Source organism: Hippocampus zosterae, chromosome 3 (assembly GCF_025434085.1).
Source record: "Hippocampus zosterae strain Florida chromosome 3, ASM2543408v3, whole genome shotgun sequence".
Taxonomy (NCBI): Eukaryota; Metazoa; Chordata; class Actinopteri; order Syngnathiformes; family Syngnathidae; genus Hippocampus; species Hippocampus zosterae.
In genome coordinates this window covers 20,596,123-20,617,056 of record NC_067453.1, presented here as the reverse complement: position 1 = coordinate 20,617,056, position 20,934 = coordinate 20,596,123, and the positions used below count along the sequence as shown (strand labels likewise).

Sequence of the window (20,934 nt, the reverse complement as noted above, 5' to 3'; positions counted from 1 at the left end):
AACATAAAGCGTGTATTACATCATTGACGCACACGTGATCATTTCCGTATTGCTCGATGTTCTCTATATAGACACAGCTCACCCTGAAACAGGAAGATTGAGACAGTGCAAAGAGTATGTGTCACTGCCCACAGGGATTTCCAAAGTATATGTAGTACTGTAAATCACCTCAAGATATGTGGCTATACCTGAGCATACAGTCTTGCACTAAGTGATGCCGCTGTCAAGCTAATGTTAGACAATAACCAAGGATGCCCTGTGTTGATGTTACATGGCACTCCTTGCATTTTGGAAAAACTTGTATTTACTCACTGACTTGACGTGTTGCAGTTTGAACTCTGGGTTTATGGTGTTACGAATTGGGTGGGGTGTTTTCCCCTGAAATGTTTGTTAACCCTCTGAAATGCATCGACTACTTTCAGGGTTGCCCCAATTTAAATTCCATCGCCTTTCGGCTCCTCGTTTGTGGTTTTCAGGCAGTTGTGGTTCACTTCATTCTTGATCTCATGAGGGTGGGAGGTTTTTGGGAGCATTGCTTCAGGCCATCCCTTACAAAACAGACAGTGATGCTCTGATCTGCTCAAGGTCAGCGCTGCACTGCTTAAAGTCCCGGTTCACTTCAGGACTGTGTCATCCGTTCTCTCTGGCCTTCCTGCCTCATTGGAACTGCACCGCGCCAGACCACGACAGTCCAAACAATGAGGGGATAGGAGTCTTACGGGCATCCTTGATGGTAGGGTGGCATGAGAAGGATGGGCTCACCCGCATTTGCACCAAGCCTGTACTTAGAGCTGCTCCATGATATCATAATAAAAGGCCTCACAGAAACACTGCAACAAACACATCCTTCCCTGTGAATATTGCCGAGAAAGCTTTAAGATGACCCTGAGCCCCCGTTGGCTTCCCAGCACTCTGTGGCATGGGATCACATGCCTGCCTGAGCGGTATAACTTCATCATCTTTATGAACTTTCTTTTCACCGCATTGTAAGCTGCCATTTCCAAGCTTCAGGTTCACAAATGTTTATTGCAATCCGTTATGAGCTTTTGTGGGATAAATGTTTTGACCTTTTCCTCTGATGTTTTATTTGCTTTTACAATCGCACGCCGGCCCCGGCTTAAATGCAGAGTGGATTCACAGTGTTGGCGCTTCACAATGTCATCATTGCCGCTCCCTGACAGTCTGCATGCTGTGGCCGGGTTGTCAATGTGTGCACTTCTAGATAAACAGTGACATACGACTGCAATAAAAAGATTCATTGTGGATTTTTAAGCAAATGCATCGCACCGATGTTAGTCATTGTTTTCAAAGAAATGAGACTATTGGTCTGAGCATATAGTTGTACGCCCTCTTCGTGTTGTTGCGCTGTCTTAATGGTGCAGTTGTTTGAAGGTTTATAAGAAGTGTGACATCTAGGTTAATTTCTGTTAGGCAGTCTAATGTTTTTTCATATTATATGTTGGCTAGCTGACTTTCCTTGGATGAAGATTTTGGTATTTTCAATCTGGAATGCTTTTATGGTCACCGAGTGAACAATGATCAATCCACACTCGATCGGCCGAACTGTCATTACCTGTCATCGAGTATTGAGTTGTCGTTGAGTTGCGGCTAGCGGCTAGCTTACCCACTAACTGTTGCCGCTTCCCGACTTCATTACTCCGGTCCGGCTATGTCAATCAGCTGTGAGTGGCTTGCTTTCTGCTGGTTCGCTCTGTGTGTTTTCCACCACTCATTGGAAGCGCTTCACCAATATGCAGCCACTGAGCTCAAACTCAACTTTAATCAACACGGTCCACCACCGCCTGCTCTGCTCCAACACCCGGACATCCTTTACGTGCCCCGGCGAAGGTGCACTCACCGGGGCTCACGCCGAAACTATCAATACGACAACTCCAGCTCCATCAGGTCGTTCTGGTCCACCGCTCGCCGCCCACGGAAGAACACCGGACGCCGTGCGGATGCCTCTGTGTTGACACGCGTCCCGAGGTCGGATAGCATCGCGGTCGCTCGCAGCTGCACTCCTGTCAACGTTGGCCTACTGAACATCCGCTCCCTTACGAGCAAGGGCCAGTTCGTCCACGACCTCCTGACAGACCGTGAGTTTGACATTCTGTGTCTGACTGAGACCTGGCAGCAGCCAGATGATTATGGTACTCTTAATGAAGCTACTCCACCGGGCTTTGTTTATCACGCTGTGCCGCGCACGACTGGGAGGGGAGGCGGCCTCGCGATGATTGTGCGCGAGGATTGGAAATTTGCACCTGTAAATGTGCCTGCTTTTTTATCTTTTGAAGCGACTGTTATACAGCTCTCTGGATCAACTCCCACACTGATTGCCACTATTTACCGTCCACCAAAACCAAACAAGAATTTTATCACTGACATTACTACACTCCTCACTCATCTGTATACACTATCACCAAATGTGATTCTCTTAGGAGATTTTAATATACACATGGACAATATCAATGACTCACTTACCAAAGACTTTACCTCCTGTCTGGACAGTTTTGGTTTTCAACAGTATGTCAACTTTCCCACACACAGTAAAGGACATATTCTGGACTTGATCTGCTGTATTGGATTATCACCAACAAACTGTAAAACCGATCTCCTCCCATACACAGATCATCTATTGCTTTCATTCAATGTTAACCTGTCATTTTTCAAATCCAACCCACAACGCATTATACATTTCCGTAAAATCAAGGACATTAACCCGGACAATTTAGAATCACTTATCAACAACCTCCCCAGTACTGATTGTCTTTCTACAACAGATGAGTTTTTGACACACTACAATACAAATCTCCATAACATTCTCAATATCCTGGCCCCACTCAAAACCCGAACTGTCTCCTTCAACCAAACAGCACCCTGGTTTACCCCTACCCTCAGACAACTTAAATCAAAAGGCCGTCAACTTGAAAGATTATATAGAAAAACTGGACTCGCCATTCATAAAGAAATGTACACTACCCACTTTCTCCATTACAAGGACTCAATATCCAAAGCCAAATCAATCTTCTACTCTGGATTAATCAGTTCCAATGAAGGCAACCCCAGATCACTCTTTTCACTCATTTCTAAACTCACTAAACCTGCTGACACTCTTCCCTCACATCTCTATTCCACTGATTTTTGTAATACTCTGGCCTCATTTTTTACATCCAAAATCCAACTTATCCACCAGCAACTCACCCCTTCAGCTGCTCCTAACCCTCCTTCTCCATTCTCCCCGGTTCCTACCCACCTATTCTCTGCATTCACATCCCCATCTGTCCACCAAATCTCCATCTTAATCCAGAAGTCCAAATCCTCTACTTGTCAGCTTGACCCTCTCCCTACTGTTTTAGTCAAAGCTTCTATCCCGGCCCTCTCCCCTCTCATCACTAACATTATTCAAACTTCCCTCTCTACTGGCATTGTACCATCTCATCTCAAAACTGCTGCTGTCACTCCCATACTGAAGAAACCTGGCTCTGATCCCTGCGACTTGAACAACTTTCGTCCCATATCAAACCTTCCGTTCATCTCCAAACTTCTAGAGAAAACAGTAGCTGCTCAACTTCACACCCATCTTTCCTCCAATAAGCTATACGAAGAATTTCAATCTGGCTTCCGTCCCCTCCATAGTACTGAAACTGCCCTCCTCAAAATATGCAATGACCTTCTTCTCTCTGCTGACTCCGGTTCACTCGCCATCCTCCTCCTGCTTGACCTCAGTGCAGCCTTTGACACCATCTCTCACTCCATCCTCCTCGACAGACTCTCCTCCATTGGCATCACCAGCATCCCCCTCTCCTGGTTCCGCTCCTATCTTTCTGACCGCACCCAGTTTATCCAGCTTAAACGTTTTAGATCTCACCCCTTTCCCCTCACTTCAGGTGTTCCTCAGGGTTCTGTCCTTGGCCCATTGCTATTTCTAATCTATCTTCTTCCCGTGGGTAATATCTTCAGAAAACATCACATTCATTTTCATTGCTACGCGGATGACACCCAGCTCTACATCTCTACCAAACCTAATACCGTACTTCCACCATCCTCCCTAACCAACTGCCTGCAGGAATTAAAATCTTGGTTCACCTCAAATTTCCTCAAACTGAATAGCAATAAAACTGAATTCCTCCTTATAGGCACTAAATCCAATCTAAACAAAATAAACAACTTCTCCATTCCCTTCGAAAGCTCTTCCATCTCCCCCTCCCCTCAGGTCAAGAGTCTGGGTGTCATCCTTGATAGCACCCTCTCCTTCACCTCACATATCAACCACATCACTCGTTCTGCATATTATCATCTTCGAAACATCCACCGGCTCCGCTCTTCTCTCACTCCTCAGTCCACTGCTATACTTGTACACACCCTCGTCACCTCGCGACTCGATTACTGTAATTCCCTTCTGTTTGGTCTCCCTCAAAAAACCCTCCATAAGCTTCAGCTGGTCCAAAATTCAGCCGCCCGCATTATCACACTCACGCCATACATAAACCATATTACACCTGTCCTCCAACATCTCCACTGGCTCCCCATTTTACACCGCATTCAATATAAAATCCTGCTCCTCACATTCAAATCCATTCATGACCTAGCCCCTCCATACCTATCTGACCTCATCCATATTCCTACGCCTGTCCGCTCTCTTCGTTCCTCCTCCTCTGTCCTCCTCTCTGTCCCCCCTGCTCGCCTCGTCACCATGGGAAATAGAGCCTTCAGTCGCTCTGCTCCCCAGCTATGGAACTCACTCCCCGCTGACCTTCGTAATACAGCCTCATTAACACATTTCAAATCCCGCCTCAAAACACATCTGTTTCGACAAGCCTATTCACTCAGACCATAAAGCCATTGTTTTATTTATTTATTTTGTTGTATTTTTTCTTATCTTATTTGATGTAGTTTTTTAACATTGTACTCGTGATTTTAACTGCTTGTTGTAAGGTGTCCTTGAGTTTCTAGAAAGGCGCCCACAAATAAAATGTATTATTATTATTATTATTAATTCTCTTTTATTTTGCGTGTGAGATTTGCTGTTAACATCAACGCGGAGCGATAAAGAGCTACGGTACACAGCTTGAAGCAAGCTTTCTTTTGCCTCTTATTTGGAGAACTGCGAGTGAGAACCGGTGCTCAGGAAAACTTTTAAATGTGTGCTTTATGAGCTCTAGGTGTGTTCATAGTGTGTGAGAGGAAGTGTTTCTCCTGGGAGGAAGTGTTTCTCCCCGAAAGGTACTCCCCAGTGACAAACGGTGGTACACTTCTGATCAGCCAATCACAAGGAAATACTTAATGCAATGAGACACGTGCGTGTGGTCAAAATGACACATTGTAGTTCAGCCTCAGCATTACAATGGACAAGAAAGTTCAAATAAGTGACTTTGAACTGACATTGCCAGTCTTTGATAGTCAGGACTGCTAAATGGATTTCTTAAAATGGTCAATAAATATGCCGACCAAGCTGCTGTGCACCCCACCTCTCGCCTCAAGTCAGCAGGGATCAGCTCAAGCTCACCCGCAACACTACTGAGGCCGTGATTCTGTTGAGAGGTTATTTTTGACCGCCTTCTGAAGTCATTAAAATATCACAGCTTCATCACTTTTTACCATATTGATAATATTTTAAAATATCTTTCCCGTTTTTAATCTATCTTCTGATTAAAATGTTTTTTTTCATACAAGCCGAATGTCTTCCCCTTTTGCATGCTTATTTTATTCGTATGTAAATATTATCTACTTTGACTATGAACGTATATGATCCTTTATTCCACGGGTACAGTATTTGTAAATTGTAATTTCTACTTTCATGTACAGCCATCTAGTGGCCAAAAGGGTAAAACACATCCCCGAATTCTATTTCCGGGTCACGTCTAAGCTACATTTGCCCATTAATAGAGCTTCAAAACCAGCATTTGTTGCGACATTCTAAATATCAACACGTTTATTTGTTTGCCATGTACCACAAACCCGTGTTGAAGAACCGGCGCACTCTGTTGGAGAGGGCCGAGAAGTTCATTTCTGATATTTATTTCACAGACTGCAACCTGCGAGGACGGTAAGGATACGTACGTAATGTAAACATCACAAAAATAACTCTCCCTCTCGTTCCCTCTTTGAATACGGATGCTGAAATAATACTACTGCTAATCTTCGCGCAGGCTATATGGAGACTCTCACCCGCTGGAATCTCTCGGCTCGTTTATGTCCTCCAAACGGATAACATTCTCAGAAGCGCAAACGCAGAGTTTCAGCCCTTATAAACTTGGTGATAGTTTTGGACCAACGTGAGTATTTTGCTACTTCTTATCGGGGCAAAGTGTTTCTTCTAACCCAAGTCCAGGGTAACGCAATCAAGTTTATTTTTAGATGGTGGACGTGTTGGTTTAAAGCAGCCTTGAAAGTCCCTGTTTCCTGGACAGGAAAAGAGGTCCATCTTCTGTGGGACAGCGATGGAGAGGCGATGGTCTGGAGGGATGGGCAGCCAGTTCAGGTAAAGAAGATCGCGAGGTTCTTAATTATTCTTATGAATACTGAAGTGTATTCCTTTGTTGTTGGTCCCCAGGGTCTGACGAAAGAAGGTGAAAAGACAAGTTACGTCCTTTCTGACTGTCTCACAGAGGAGGAGACACACAGGTCGGTTGTTAATAGGAGCTAAAGTTTTGGGGAGAAAATCTTGTATGTATTCTTGCTGGTGCAACTTTAAATATGTAAGACAAAAAGCTGATTAATTTTTGGGTGGTGATGGTGATTGACCTGATGGGAACAGTGGGAAAAAAAAGTTTGCTTGTATAACAATAGTTGTGTCTCTGGAGAGCTTGCCTACCCATTTTTCCCTATATATTAAACGATCACATTAAAACGTGTCTGTGAGCGAGCTGCTCATCCTGATGAGATGTTTAAGGCAAAAAAAAAATTACATCAAATTTGACAATAGTCATTATTTTAAGAGTGACAATTTGTTGCATCATGCCTCCTATAATTAAGACAGTAAAAAAAATTAAGAGTGTTTTGTTGTTGTTGTTTCTTTTGTTTTTGTGGTTCAGAGAGGCCAGTATTGGGTCACTACACTCATAGGCATAGTAAATAAAAAAACACTTGGATGCTTCAAGACAAAAAAAAATAAGAATAATAATGATAATTTTGTTTTTGCCTTGGGTTTAACCAGTCATACCTTAGATTCAGCACAGTGTCTTAAACACAGACGCCCCATATCAAGTGATATCTTAAATTAACCATCCCACAGGTGGCGTTGCTTGTTAAACTTTTGTTGTGTGCATGTGTCCCCCCCCCCCCCCCCCCCTTTCTTTCAGACTGGACATCTATGTGGAGCTGGCTTGTAATGGCCTTTTTGGAGCCGGTCAAGGCTCAATGATTGCAGCTCCAGACGCGAACAGGACTTTCACGGTGCGAAAGGCGGAGCTAGTGGTATTAAACAGAGATGTGAGGGAACTGCTCACTGATTTTGACATGCTGATTGACATCGTCAAGGTACAGTCATTTTTCTTTGAAACCAAAGCCAGCCAAAAAGCCAAATGTAAACAATTCACTTTTTTGTCTTTTTTTTTTTTGAAGGAATTGGGTGAGAGTGAGCAGCGGAGCTTCCAAGCGCTCTTCACTGTCAATGAAATGGTTAACGTGAGCAACCCGGCTGATCCCAACTCTTTTGACAAGGCACGCGCTCTGGCTCACAAGTTCTTCAGCCAGCGCAACGGCCAAAGCCAACATACTGCGCATGCCATGGGCCACTGCCACATAGATTCAGGTATCACGTTTATATGACATATTTATTCCTGTATTTTTCGGATTTGGACTTAACTGCAGCATTTGATACAGTGGATCACGGTATTCTGCTGACTCGTTTGCAGCACTTGGTGGGCATTGGCGGCAGTGCTCTTGAGTGGTTTAGGTCCTATCTAGCTGACAGGACCTTTTGTGTCAGCCTTGGCTGCTCTGAGTCACACACTGCTCCCGTCATGTGGTGTTCCACAGGGCTCAATTCTGGGGCCTCTGCTGTTCTCGCTGTATCTGCTCCCATTGGGTTCCATCTTAAGGAAACATGGTATTCCCTTCCACTGCTATGCAGATGACTGCCAGATCTATGTCCCACTGAGCAAGAAAGACGCCTTCTCATTAAGGCCACTCCTATCCTGTCTGGAAGAAATCAAAACCTGGATGGCACAATATTTCTTGAAATTCAACGAAAAGAAGACAGAGGTGATAGATATTGTTTGGTCTCAGTGGCCCTTGTACATTCCATCCTGTAGACTTGGCCTCCCTGTCTCCTTATTTGAAATCAACGGTCTCAAACTTGGGCCTTAAACTGGACAGTGATTTCAAACTCGATCGGCAAATTGGTGGCGTTGTTAAATCCAGCTTCTTTCACCTTAGACAGCTGGCCAAAATAAAACCTTTCCTCTCACATGAACACTTTGAGACAATAATCCATGCCTTTGTCACATCCCGGCTCAATTACTGTAATGCCCTGTACTTTGGAGTCAGCCAGTCCTCCATTGAACGCCTTCAGCTGGTCCAGAATGCCGCTGCTCGCCTCTTGACTGGTACTCGTAAGAGGGAGCATATAACTCCTACTCTGGCATCCCTTCATTGGCTCCCCATTCATTTTAGAGTTATTTTCAAGATCCTCCTCTTTGTTTTCAAATCTCTAAATAATCTCGCGCCACCTTACCTCTCTGAGCTCATCCGCCCCTACACACCAGCCCGGCGCCTCAGGTCTGTGGACCAGTCTTTGTTAGAAGTACCAAGAACTAAACTGAGGCTCAGAGGGGATCGAGCCTTTTCTGTTGCTGGTCCCTCTCTCTGGAATGACCTCCCACTGAACATTCGGCAAGCCTCCTCGCTGCCCATCTTTAAAGCCCTCCTCAAAACTCACTTGTATTCTTTGCCGTTCGACTCAGCATGATTTTACTGCTTGGTGCTTTCTACCGCCTTTATTACCATTTCGTCTTACTGTTTATTGTGTATGTTAAATCGCTCCATGTACAGCACTTTGTATGCAGCGATGGCTGTTTGAAAGTGCTCTATAAATACTGTTGACTTGACTTGACAAATCACACTTTTTCCATGGTATGGCTGCAACTTATGCTCAGATGCGACTTGTATGTATTAAAATTCAAGCTTGAACTGGCACCCAAACTCTCCAGACAGAACTCATGTTGACTTTTTAAAAAATATATATTTTTGGCAGTTGGCAAATACGTGGCGGTAATGCGTCAACAGTATTTGCCAACTGCTAAAACAAAGTAGAAGAAGATAAAGTGGAAGCCGCAACAGCTGGCAACAAATGTGTGACATTTTGCTCGTTTAGCATGTGGCGCCAAGAACAAGTGTTTACTATTTACATCCCCAAAAGGAGCACTGATGAGCTCTCACCTATCCCAGCTGACCTTGAACAAGAGGCATGTCTTGAGAAATATCCAGTTATACTCACATTCACACTTGGGAACAATTTAGAGCAGGCGTGGACTAAGTATGACTGAAAACCGCAACCACAACGGTAACGTTAAAAAACGACCTGTGATAGCGCAATGGAAAAATATGACTTTTGTAACGGTGATTCATCCATCGTATTGATTCTCTTGGACTCTCTCTATAGCTTGGCTGTGGCCTTATGAAGAAACCATTCGCAAGTGCGGTCGAAGCTGGGTGACCGCGATCCGTCTCATGGAAAAGAATCCGGAGTTTGTCTTTACTTGTTCCCAGGTAATTCCTCAGCAAAAAAAACGAGCATACGTTCTCTGATCAATGCGTGCGGATCCAAGGAATCCGTTTTAGTTCACCCACTTTTACTGTGCACCAGGCCCAGCAGTTTGAGTGGGTCAAGAGCTGGTACCCGGGACTCTTCTCAGAGATTCAACGTTACGTCAAGACGGGGCAGTTCGTTCCGGTCGGAGGGACGTGGGTGGAGATGGTGAAAGCCCGATTTTCGAGGTGAACCGTCATGCATTTTGCGAGAATGATCTAATTGAGTGTTGTCTGTCAGGATGGCAATCTCCCCTCAGGAGAATCCATGGTAAGGCAGTTCCTACAGGGCCAGCGTTATTTTGAGCAAGAATTTGGAAAGAGGTGCAAAGAGGTAGGGAGTTGAGCTCACTAATATCGGCTTTACTCTTTGCTCTTGTTTCTCATCACTTTTCTCCGTATGATTTAGTTCTGGCTTCCAGATACATTTGGCTACTCGGCGCAACTCCCTCAGATCATGCAGGGTTGTGGAATTTCCAATTTTTTAACACAGAAACTCAGTTGGAACCTCGTGAACACCTTTCCAGTAAGTTGTGGCCTGGGCATTGCAATATGCGAAAGTAAAAGTTGAAGAGGAAAATAATGCAGTTTATAATTTCTGATTTATAAAGCATAGCACATTTTTCTGGGAAGGACTTGATGGCTCCAAGGTCTTGACTCACTTCCCACCTGGAAATTCATATGAAATGAAGGGCAAGGTGGAAGACGTGAGTAAATTCAGCATCTTTTTGTTTAGTCTGAGAAGGACTATATTAACAGATTTCCCAAACCGTACTATGTTCCTTTGGGGGGGCTTCTATTCTGTCCACAGCTTGTAAAAACCGTCCAGCAAAACAAGGACAAAGGCAGAGCCAACCACAGCGCCGTGTTATTTGGATTTGGTGACGGGGGCGGCGGCCCCACGCAGTTGATGCTGGATAGGCTCAGACGGGTCCAGGACACAGATGGACTTCCCAAGTCAGTTCCTTTTTCCTAAATATGAACTCAGCAGTTCACCAATGGGACTGGGCAGAAACCTCTGCTCAGCCCAAACCTTGCCCCAAAAAAACAAGTCACCATTTTGTTTTTGGGTTGTTCTTTTTTTTTTTTTTTTTTTTAATGATTTTTTTTTTGCTGGAATACAAAAGGATATATGATTCATTTCTATTGATGTCACGGAATTATTTGAAATAACCCCAGATGTGTGCCACTACTAATTTCCATCACCGCTTCCTGCCTGACAGGGTTCACATGTCCTCTCCTGACAAGCTCTTTTCTCAGCTTTGGGCAGACTCACATCTGCTGTGCACTTGGACCGGTGAACTTTTCCTCGAGCTGCACAATGGCACGTACACCACACAAGCACAGGTGAACACACGTGTGATTCCTCCCATCACGTTAAAATCAAGCAGCTTCTCCAACTAAATTTTAAAAAAACCTCTCATTTTCATCAGATCAAGCGTGGCAACCGCCAGTGTGAAACGCTCCTGCATGATGTTGAGATGGCTAGCAGCTTGGCAATGTGTCGTGATCCAACTTTTCAATATCCTGTGGTGAAGCTGCAGGAGCTCTGGAGGTTAAGGGGTCACTAATTCAACCTGAGTAAATAGATAACAGCTGTTGTTGTTATGCTACAGAGGAGCGTTTTGATTGACATCCCCGTCGCATGGCAGGCTTCTGCTACTGAACCAGTTCCATGATGTCATCCCAGGCAGCTGTATCGAGATGGTTGTGGAGGATGCACTGAGGTATTATGAAGGTATGCTGAGTAAAAGGATTATTTGTTTTCTCAATTATGTCATGTGTTTTGCATTTAGTTTTTAAAAAGCTCATATATTGGTGGAACTCGACACATTGCATAAGACAACAACAGACAATTGCTTCTTGGAATGGGCCTCACTTCACAGATTTGTATTTGTGTCCTTTAATTGTTGGTTTGTATCAATAAAGCTGTTGGAGGTAAATAAATTACTCTTTACTCTGGGTTTTCACACTCTCATATGATGTGTCTCTTAGATATCAAGAGAGCCGGTGCTGCTCTCCTGCAAGATGGTCTGGGAGGCCTCATGTCAAAGGGCGAGGCCACAGGAGTCTTCAACTCTCTGCCGTGGGAGCGACTTGAAGTCCTCCAGATTCAAGATGGCCACAGTAAACACGATTTAGGTATGTTTGACACCATTCCACATCAATGTTCTATCTATCTATTTATTTATTACGATTGTGTGTCTTATATTCGATTTCGTCTGTTGCACAACAGCTCTGGTGAGAGTTCCTAGCATCGGTGTCGCTCCTGTTCAACACACAAAGCCTGCGACTCCAGTCTGTGTCGCTGTCCAGGTATATTTCATTTTATTTGATGCACCCATATACACCGTAAAGAGGTTTCTTGTCACGGAATTTTCAAATTCATGGATTATAATCTGTTATGAACATCTAAAGCAGGCATGTCCAAAGTCCGGCCCTCGGCCCCTGTCATAAAATCAGTGCCGTCTGGCCCGCAGTTTGGGCGCAATGGAACATGTGTTGCATTGACTGAGGTCTCGTAGACTGGTGAGTGATGTTTCATAGAGTACTGCTTCCCTCTAGTGGCTAAATGAGTAATAGCATTCACTAAATGAGTAATAGCATTTAGACACTAGAGGGCATCACTCACGAGTTAACAAGACATCACTCCGTGTTTATATTGACTGATATGTCATATTTCAAATGATCCTTGCAGTTGTGGATAAGTGTATTGCTTGTTCATTTCCCTGTTGTTCGAGTCAAAGGTTTTGTGACTATTGAAAAGTCATGGTGATACATTTTATGTTTCAAATCAATCAATTTGCACTCAGGAGACTTCTGTTTAAGAAAAAGTCAAGTGAATAAGCAGTTGCATGTGATATACCTGTTTCAAATGAACCAAAAGAAATTCTTAAGATTTTTGAAATTAAAATAAAAATGGAAATGTGAAACAGACTGGCTTACTAAAATTTGTTGAACAATATTGTTGTTCAATGTAAAGAATGTCAGCCAAGGTCGGCCCCCCGACATTTTACCACATAAAATCTGGCCCCCTTGGCAAAAAGTTTGGACACCCCTGATCTAAAGGATATGTGGGGGTGTGGGGGGGTGCGTACATACAGTTTTTCAATGTAAGATTTATTTTTTAGAATTTTCCAACTGCAGGTATTTTTTTTAAATATCAAGTCAAGTATTTTTTGTCAAATGTGCTGTATGTGAAATATACAGCACAAATTAAATGTCCTCCCTCTTATTGGTGGGCAATGTGAAGAAAGCTCAGTGGTCAAATTTTGGCTCCTGCTTTCTTGTGTGAAGTTTGCATTGGCTGGCAAACTATCTACTACGGTGTACCCTGCTTTGCGCACAAAGTTACCTGCAACGATAGTAAGAACTAATGGAATAGAAAATGGACAGGTGAATTTGTCAAATGAAATTAGTGTGTAACGTTGCAGGCTGACGGCAGTGTCCTGATGGAAAACGGGATCGTACGAGCTGTCGTGAATAAAGACGGCACATTGACATCATTGTGTTTGATCTCTGGAAACAGGTATTGTGGTGAGATCATCAATCAAATCGTTTCTTCCCATTAAAGAAGGCAGCTGAAGTAATGTTACGTAAAAATAAGAAATCATGACTTTTTTTCACGGTACACAGAATGGCAGAGGAGCTTCAATGTTGTTAATGTAATGATATAAAATATGATATACGCTATATATTTTTTTATGCAAAGAGAATTTCTCTGAGTATCATAAAGAGTCTAGAACAGGCATGTCCAAAGTCTGGCCCGGGGGCCAAATCCGGCCCGCGGTCGAATTTCATCCGGCCCTCGGCCCCTGTCATAAAATCAGTGCCGTCTGGCCCGCAGGTTGGGCGCAATGGAACACGTGTTGCATTGACTGAGGTCTCGTAGACTGGTGAGTGATGTTTCATAGAGTACTGCTTCACTCTAGTGGCTAAATGAGTAATAGCATTCACTAAATGAGTAATAGCATTTAGACACTAGAGGGCATCACTCACGAGTTAACAAGACATCACTCCGTGTTTATATTGACTGATATGTCATATTTCAAATGATCCTTGCAGTTGTGGATATGTGTATTGCTTGTTCATTTCCCTGTTGTTCGAGTCAAAGGTTTTGTGACTATTGAAAAGTCATGGTGATACATTTTATGTTTCAAATCAATCAATTTGCACTCAGGAGACTTCTGTTTAAGAAAAAGTCAAGTGAATAAGCAGTTGCATGTGATATACCTGTTCCAAATGAACCAAAAGAAATTCTTAAGATTGTTGAAATTAAAATGAAAATGGAAATGTGAAACAGACTGGCTTACTAAAATGTGTTGAACAATATTGTTGTTCAATGTAAAGAATGTCAGCCAAGGTCGGCCCCCCGACATTTTACCACATAAAATCTGGCCCCCTTGGCAAAAAGTTTGGACACCCCTGGTCTAGAATGATAGTCTTATCCCGTTCTTTAAAACACTTGTGTGTATGCCTTCCTATTTGATGACTTGAGAAGAGAAACACTCGTCCTTCAAGGTTGTTCTTGTTTCTTATCATTTGGACTTCATGGTCAAGGAACACAGCGCCTACACCTCCCTAAAACTAATCTCACGCTCGTTAGCACAGAAGAGTTCCTTCTTTTAATTTATTGAGGTGCAAACAGAACACAGTGCCTATTGTAGGGCTAATGACCGAAAGATCACACAAAGGTCTCACAGAAGACATGAAGCAATTAGAACGTGCGTTCACACGTTGTGATGAATAATATGAATCACTACATTTTCTGGCATCGTCTCGAACGGCGATGTGAACCTTACTGTACTGTCATCACACTTGCATATGGGTATGTCTTTAGTTCACATCTTTAGCTTCTGACTCGTTTCATAATTGATGAATGCATATTTATTGACATCATTCGAAATTTGAATATCTGCAAACTATATGTTGTTTTTTTATCACCGTTTACCACAAAGCAAAAGTAAATTACACGTCCATCTGTGGGGGGGGGGGGGGGGGGGTCCATTGAAAAAATAAACAACTATTACTTTCATCTAAATCACCGTATTTTCCGCACTATAAGGCGCACCGAAAAGCATTCAATTTTCTCAAACACCGACAGTGCGCCTTATGATCCAATGCCCCTTATATGTGGATCAATACTTGGACGTAGTATTTTAAATGTTCTGTAAAGTGCTTTGTTACAGCAGCAGCCGTTGTGTAAATTCTATATAAATAAATCTGTGTTGTATTATATTCCCTTTTGCGTAGGTCCATGTAGTGGATAAATAACGCAACCGCAGCCACTATTGTGGCTTCTATTCTTTGCGCCTTATAATACGGTGCGCCCTATATATGAAAACTGTTTTTAAATGGGCCATTTAATAAAGGTGCACCATATACTCTGAAGCGCTTTTTAGTGCAGAAAATACGGTAAGCACCATTTCTCACCATGCTGTATGTTTGCAGGGAAGCCATTCCGGATGGCTGCGGCGGTAACCAGTTTGTCATGTTTGATGATGTCCCTTTGTACTGGGACGCTTGGGATGTAATGGATTACCATCTTCAAACAAGGTGCAAGTCATTGCTGTTACACCCATTCGTGTGTGTCATTCTCAGTCAACTGTGGCCCCACCCACTCATTACAGGAAGCCAGTGGTGGAGGTCCTGCGGTCTGCCCATGTGCTGTCATCACATGAGCTCAGAGGAAGCGTGGGCTTCACGCTCAGGATCAGCGATGAGAGCACAGTCACACAGGAGATCGTGATGGATTCCATGTGTCCATATATTAAGTTCAACACGCAGGTAAAGTCCTCGTTGAAGCAAAGTCGAGTGACTTCCACAAGGCGTCCATAAAGTCTTTTCACAATTTCGCAATAGATGTCTTTCTGTAGTCACGCTGAAATCACATTTTGTTGGCGTATCGTAGCTTTTCTTGAGACATTGAATTATTATTATTATTTGTTTTATTTAACAGAACACATTTTATGACCAGATTACCTGAAATGCAAACATGCAATGTAATTTAAAACGCTGATAACTACTCGGTACATAGAGCAGATCTTATCAAAGTTTCTCATCAACTGCTTTGGTCATACAATTTTGAAATTGTAAAGATACCTTATGGGAATGCTGTAAATTTGACCGTGTGTTTTCTGATTAGAAGTGGTATTGCTATCTGTTCCCAGGTGGATTGGGCTGAGTCGCACAAATTTCTGAAGGTTGAATTCCCAGTGCGAGTGCGGAGCCCCAACGCTACGTATGAGATCCAGTTCGGACATCTGCAGAGACCCACGCACAGGAATACATCATGGGACTGGGCCAAATTTGAAGTATTTAGCACATAAATACACAATATGAGAACAAGTATTGGGACATATGATAATTACACCGACAGAAGTTTAAAAAAAAGGCATTTGAAAACTGTTTCCCGCTAAATTGGAAGTATACACCATCGCATCATAACTTGGTTACATGAATTAAGATTTAATCCCAGTCACCGATCACAAATTAACAAACGGAGAGTGACAAAACATGAAAATTAGTAATATTTAACGATGCTGGAACGTGCTCTTCTCTCCTCAGGTATGGGGCCACAAATGGGCCGATTTATCAGAGCACAATTTTGGAGTTGCTCTGCTCAATGACTGCAAATATGGCTATTCGGTCCATAAGAACACCATGACCCTCTCTTTGTGAGACCATGCACAACTTGGATGAAAGATGTTTGTGCCGTCACAACGAATCGTAGTCTGATGTTTCTACATCTTTGTCTCAGGTTGAGGGCACCAAAAGCGCCGGATGCCAACGCCGATATGGGCACACATAATTTCACCTATGCGATCATGCCACACACAGGTTAATCTTTTTATGTTGGTTTTGTTTGTTTTGGCTATTTAAGGCTTCATTGTGATCATATTTTGAATTTATAGGGTCCTTCCAAGATGCCGCAGTCATTCAGTGTGCATACAACCTCAACTATCCTTTGCGGTTAGCGTCGTGTTCCCCAGAAACTGCTCCATGGAGTGCCTTTTCCATCAGTCCAAGCAGTGTCATCCTTGAGACCGTAAAACAGGTATCCCATCCAATGTTCAACTTGGCACGCCGGGCACGCTGATTATCATTAAACGTAACAGGCTGAGGACAAGAAAGGAGCCCTCGTCGTCCGAATGTACGAGGCTCACGGCGGCGGCGTGACCGCAACCCTCCGCATGATGCTCCCGGTCAAGGAGGCCTGGCAGTAAGTGACCTCTGATGGCTCTTGATTATATTTAATACCACATTTTTTTAAAGTGCAATTGTTGAATTATTTGGCGTTTTCCCTTTCAGTTGTAATCTTCTCGAGCAAATTGACACTACTAAGCCAGCACATGTGACTGAAGATGGCATCACTCTTGACTTCAGCCCCTTTCAAGTCAGATCACTTCTGCTTGTTGTGAATGCATAATGTTGATTTGGAAAGTCGTTGATCGAACCGCTTAATTATTGATACGAAGATACATTGAAACTTCCAAAAACGAAGATCGTAAAGGTGGTACTATTTGGAATTGACGGGACAGCAGGGTTGCCTTGTGGCGATCCTGTCGGCCTTTGGGGTTCAAATCTTAGCCGGAGTCCTCATGAGCCTTCCACTTTTAAAACATCGAAATTGTCCATGGATGTGAATGGTTGTTTTTCTTATGTGACCAGCGGTTGGCTCTACGGTGGTTGCCCCAAAGTCAACTGGCATAAGCTTCAGCAACAAGCGGGATTGAAAATGGATGGCTGCCTTGACGGTTGCCAAAAAATAAAAAGAAATGTATGCCTCATACCAGATGTCTTATGACTTCCACAATTCAAAACCTCGAATTATATTTTACATTCTGTCAAGGCTAAGTGGCTACCTCAACAAATAATGGACACAATTAATAATGAAGACCAACATAATGAAGCTGGGAATAGAAATGTGTGATAAAAAGATTTCATGAATGAATTGTAATTGTTTTTTATTATTAAAAAGATACAAAAAAATTAAAATAGTGTTTCAAAATCCAGTGACGGCCTCCTTTTTGTTTTTACTTCACATTTTGTCTCGTCAGTCTACTGCTACGCCTCAGAGAACCTGCAAAAAGAAAGTGATAAATTCACAAGACAGTGTTTCAACCTTTCTAAAATGTCCTCCTTTAGAGATTTATAATCTTGACCTGCTGGCTCTGTCGTCTTCCTCCTTGCAGGTGGCTTTTGTTCACGAAGTGGTGTGTCCATTTTCAAGGATTTTACAGTTTTTCGAGGTGTGGCTTCTTTTTGTGGCACGTGCTTTTTTGTCTGTACCGCTTTGATTTTCTTTTTGACTGTTTTTGACGCTGTGGTTTCCGATTGTGTCCTGGCCCCCTGCGAAGTAAAAATATAGCCGTTAGATTTTATAAGTAAAGACTGTAGTTACCAACAAGATGGTTTTATACCTTTTTCATGCTGGTGTAATCATGATCGTCCTCTTTTTTCGTTCTCTTTTTGGCCTTTGGTGATTTAGAATCTGGTGGATGAGAAAATGGCAAAAATGGAGCCGTTTCTGCTGTGACTTTTGTTCTTTTAATGTGAGTCAATTATTTACCTTTGGGAGCCATGGGGCCTGGATCGCCCTGGAATTACAATATTCGTAATTTGTATTCATCATTCTCAAAATCACAGAGAATTGGAACTGAGTCACCTACTTTGAACCATATAGTCCTGCCGTTGTGGTCACGCATGGACTTCATTCCGTCCACATAGTAACACTGCAGCCAGGCCTCAAAGTCAGAGTAGTTGGCCTTCTCCGGATCGTAGCCTTTCCCACCTACCGTTTGAAGAAAAACAGCCTTGTTGTTTCACTTCTAGATTAACCTCTAAATCTTGACTAGGATTTAATCTCGATCACAGCGTCATGTCATTCTTTCCCACCTAAATGGATCACCTCCAGAGGAACTGTGTGGCACAGCCTGAGCAGGTCGGCGCTCTCGTCTTTCACTTGAATCTTTTGAGCTGTCCTCGCAGCCTAGACAATGAAACATTGTTAGATGTTGATATACTGTATTTGTGGTGGAGGGTGCCTGGCGGGGGAGAAAAGGATGTTTCTGCTGAAGGTGACCTTTGGGTTCAAAATGTCATTCTTCACAGGCTTCTCGTCTTCACAAGCATCCTCTGACTCAAGACCTTCAAGCACGGTGAGGGCAGGTACAAAGGGTGGGATTTTTAACCTACCAAACAGACACGCTTGTTTCCAAAAACTGAAGATATTCAAGCTAATTACAGGTTTCGATGCAACATGATCAATTTGATAACTGTCTTAATACTTAGTAATACTGATTACTAATACATGGCAGGTGAAAAATAATAGAGGGAGTTGTCAGTATGATGCATTATGTTATGGTGATACACCTGACGCTGTTGTATTTTCTTGAAAGGCTGTCCTTCACCTGTAAAGGATCTCCGCCCTGAGATAGTTGCCGATGCCATTGAAGTACTTCTGATTGAGCAAGACTTCACAGATGGGCCGGTCAAAGGCACGGTCAGACAGGTGCGTCACCACATTCTCCCTGTGAAATCGTCACCAATGCATCAAGTGAGGTGATGACGTTTTTTGGTCGGCTGTTCAAAATGAAAGGCGTCTGTAACCTGAAGCTTTTGTACTCAAACATGACGCAAGGCCCTCTGTCAGGCTGCCAGGTTCCATGTGGCTGCCAGCTGCCGAACCTGCGTGCGTCCACGTAGCTGAGCACTCTGCGAGGCTTTTCTTTCGAATAAAAGCACAAATGGGCATGTTTGGGCAGCTCGCCCTCCGCGGTGAAACGGAAAAAGCCTGACATGCCAAAGCGAAACACAATGTCCATGGGCTGCTGTGCCTCTTTGGCCTTTGTGTCATCACTCTCAATTGGCGTCAGCGTGAGCTTCACTTCCTTCCCTCTGGAAGTGGCACTGATGCGGTACGCCTCGCAGGCGAATGCCACGTCGGGGCTCTTGCTGACCTCAGACTTTCTGACCGGGCCAGAAAACAGCACCCCCTCACACATTTTGTTCACAAAAAGGCTGGCCAGGTGCAACTCGGGTCCTTCAGGCATCGTTGTTGCGATTCAGTCAGTTGTTATGAAACTGCACACAAACAGTGGCTCAATCATGTTACACGTCAGTGCAACTGCACTGCTCACTCTGTTTAAAAGGGTGCTCAGTGTGTGGGAGGGTGGATGCCCAAATAAGGAGAAATTTGCAAGACTGTATATGTATTTAAAATGATACGTATCACCGAGTCGGAAGTAAAAATGGTACTAGAAAATCAGTAAGTGGTATTTTTACAAATTATAAAGCGCCGGGTTTTACAAAATTTCCTTCATCGTCTGGACACACGGTTGCATACTAGAGAAGTTTGAAAGTAGCAGTAATTAAGCATCGTTATTATTGAAAATCTGAACGTTGTAATATAATTTGTATGGGATGCCATAAGATTGTGCGCACTAAGCTTTTACTAACTGGAGTTTGGTTTGAACGGTCTTTTGTGGAGCTCATAATTGCCACAGCGTGGTTATTTAACCGAATCATTTTTTGTTCATTTGTGTTTCAGATGAGATCCCAACGACGCCAGTAAGAATTTCAGGTACATCCTCAGCTTGAACTCTTTCATTCTTAGACGACGTACATATTAAGCACAATGCAAAATATCCAGACGTGTTGGCTGCTGTTGGGAGGTGTGAAACGTAACGTTTTTTTCAATCGTTTTTTGGAAACTGAGGAATAAATGTTAGCAGGGACTTTAAGGACTTACCTCGAACCAGGAAATAAGACGTCACTACTGCTGCTTAAACTTGATTTAAATTGTAATTCGCATAAATTGCGAGGTTATCTATGCAGGCGTTTTGCTTCGAGAGCGTGAGATGGCGCTTGTCACGACCACTTTTCTTCGACAGCATGCTTGTTACCAAACATGTTTTGTAACATTACCGCCAGCGAGCATTTTGATATCGCGAGATGTCATTTGAAAAGATTTCCATCTTCTTTTTAGAGCGTTTGTGTCCCCCCCAAAAACTACACTAAAGATATGTGTTACTACTGTTATGTTCGAACTAAAAATGTTGGTGAGAAGTAAACACGGGTGACGTCAGACGCAATGCATTCTGGTATATGAAGTCCAGGTATGGCCATTTAGTTTCCATTAATTCATGTTTATATATATAAAATGGCGTTATATATATATAT

The 20,934-nt window shown here is 43.2% G+C and overlaps 2 protein-coding genes and 1 long non-coding RNA gene across 5 annotated transcripts; 1 reads left to right on the top strand and 2 right to left on the bottom strand.

Moving 5' to 3' along the window:
- The first annotated feature begins 5,824 nt into the window (after positions 1-5,824).
- Positions 5,825-17,769, top strand: man2c1 (mannosidase, alpha, class 2C, member 1). 3 transcript variants are annotated; one of them, XM_052062295.1, is made up of 26 exons: positions 5,825-6,046; positions 6,150-6,275; positions 6,358-6,481; positions 6,554-6,624; positions 7,302-7,479; positions 7,564-7,753; positions 9,605-9,711; positions 9,809-9,919; positions 9,992-10,084; positions 10,160-10,276; positions 10,362-10,457; positions 10,562-10,707; positions 10,974-11,097; positions 11,184-11,305; positions 11,403-11,488; positions 11,746-11,892; positions 11,987-12,066; positions 13,185-13,279; positions 15,202-15,306; positions 15,381-15,537; positions 15,921-16,064; positions 16,318-16,427; positions 16,511-16,590; positions 16,665-16,807; positions 16,869-16,972; positions 17,062-17,769. In XM_052062295.1, the coding sequence occupies exons 1-26, from the start codon at positions 5,946-5,948 to the stop codon at positions 17,177-17,179; spliced, it is 3,075 nt and encodes a 1,024-aa protein (XP_051918255.1). In that variant the 5' UTR covers positions 5,825-5,945; the 3' UTR covers positions 17,180-17,769. The 3 variants fall into 3 exon arrangements, with proteins under 3 accessions (XP_051918255.1, XP_051918254.1, XP_051918256.1); XM_052062296.1 differs by having other exon boundaries at positions 5,909-6,056; XM_052062294.1 differs by having other exon boundaries at positions 7,302-7,753.
- LOC127598440 (uncharacterized) lies at positions 7,662-9,204 on the bottom strand. The gene is made up of 2 exons (XR_007961925.1): positions 9,064-9,204; positions 7,662-7,806 (listed from the first exon to the last, which is right to left on the bottom strand). It is a non-coding gene; the product is annotated as an uncharacterized LOC127598440 (long non-coding RNA).
- Positions 17,701-20,832, bottom strand: neil1 (nei-like DNA glycosylase 1). Its single transcript, XM_052062297.1, has 9 exons — positions 19,363-20,832; positions 19,164-19,283; positions 18,836-18,944; positions 18,649-18,742; positions 18,423-18,544; positions 18,323-18,350; positions 18,174-18,244; positions 17,916-18,102; positions 17,701-17,833 (listed from the first exon to the last, which is right to left on the bottom strand). The coding sequence occupies exons 1-9, from the start codon at positions 19,803-19,805 to the stop codon at positions 17,787-17,789; spliced, it is 1,221 nt and encodes a 406-aa protein (XP_051918257.1). The 5' UTR covers positions 19,806-20,832; the 3' UTR covers positions 17,701-17,786.
- Between the last annotated feature and the right edge of the window lie 102 nt (positions 20,833-20,934).

What these genes read in the sequence shown, in the direction of transcription:
- man2c1 (XM_052062294.1), top strand. Translation starts at nt 5,946, where the DNA reads ATGTACCACAAACCCGTGTTGAAGAACCGGCGCACTCTGTTGGAGAGG. An exon ending in GACACAGATGGACTTCCCAA is followed by an intron (nt 10,708 to 10,973) that starts GTCAGTTCCTTT and finishes CCTGCCTGACAG; the next exon opens with GGTTCACATGTCCTCTCCTG. An exon ending in GGGACTGGGCCAAATTTGAA is followed by an intron (nt 16,065 to 16,317) that starts GTATTTAGCACA and finishes TTCTCTCCTCAG; the next exon opens with GTATGGGGCCACAAATGGGC.
- neil1 (XM_052062297.1), bottom strand. Translation starts at nt 19,805, where the DNA reads ATGCCTGAAGGACCCGAGTTGCACCTGGCCAGCCTTTTTGTGAACAAA. An exon ending in TTTGAGTACAAAAGCTTCAG is followed by an intron (nt 19,284 to 19,362) that starts GTTACAGACGCC and finishes ACGATTTCACAG; the next exon opens with GGAGAATGTGGTGACGCACC. An exon ending in ATTACACCAGCATGAAAAAG is followed by an intron (nt 18,103 to 18,173) that starts GTATAAAACCAT and finishes TTTACTTCGCAG; the next exon opens with GGGGCCAGGACACAATCGGA.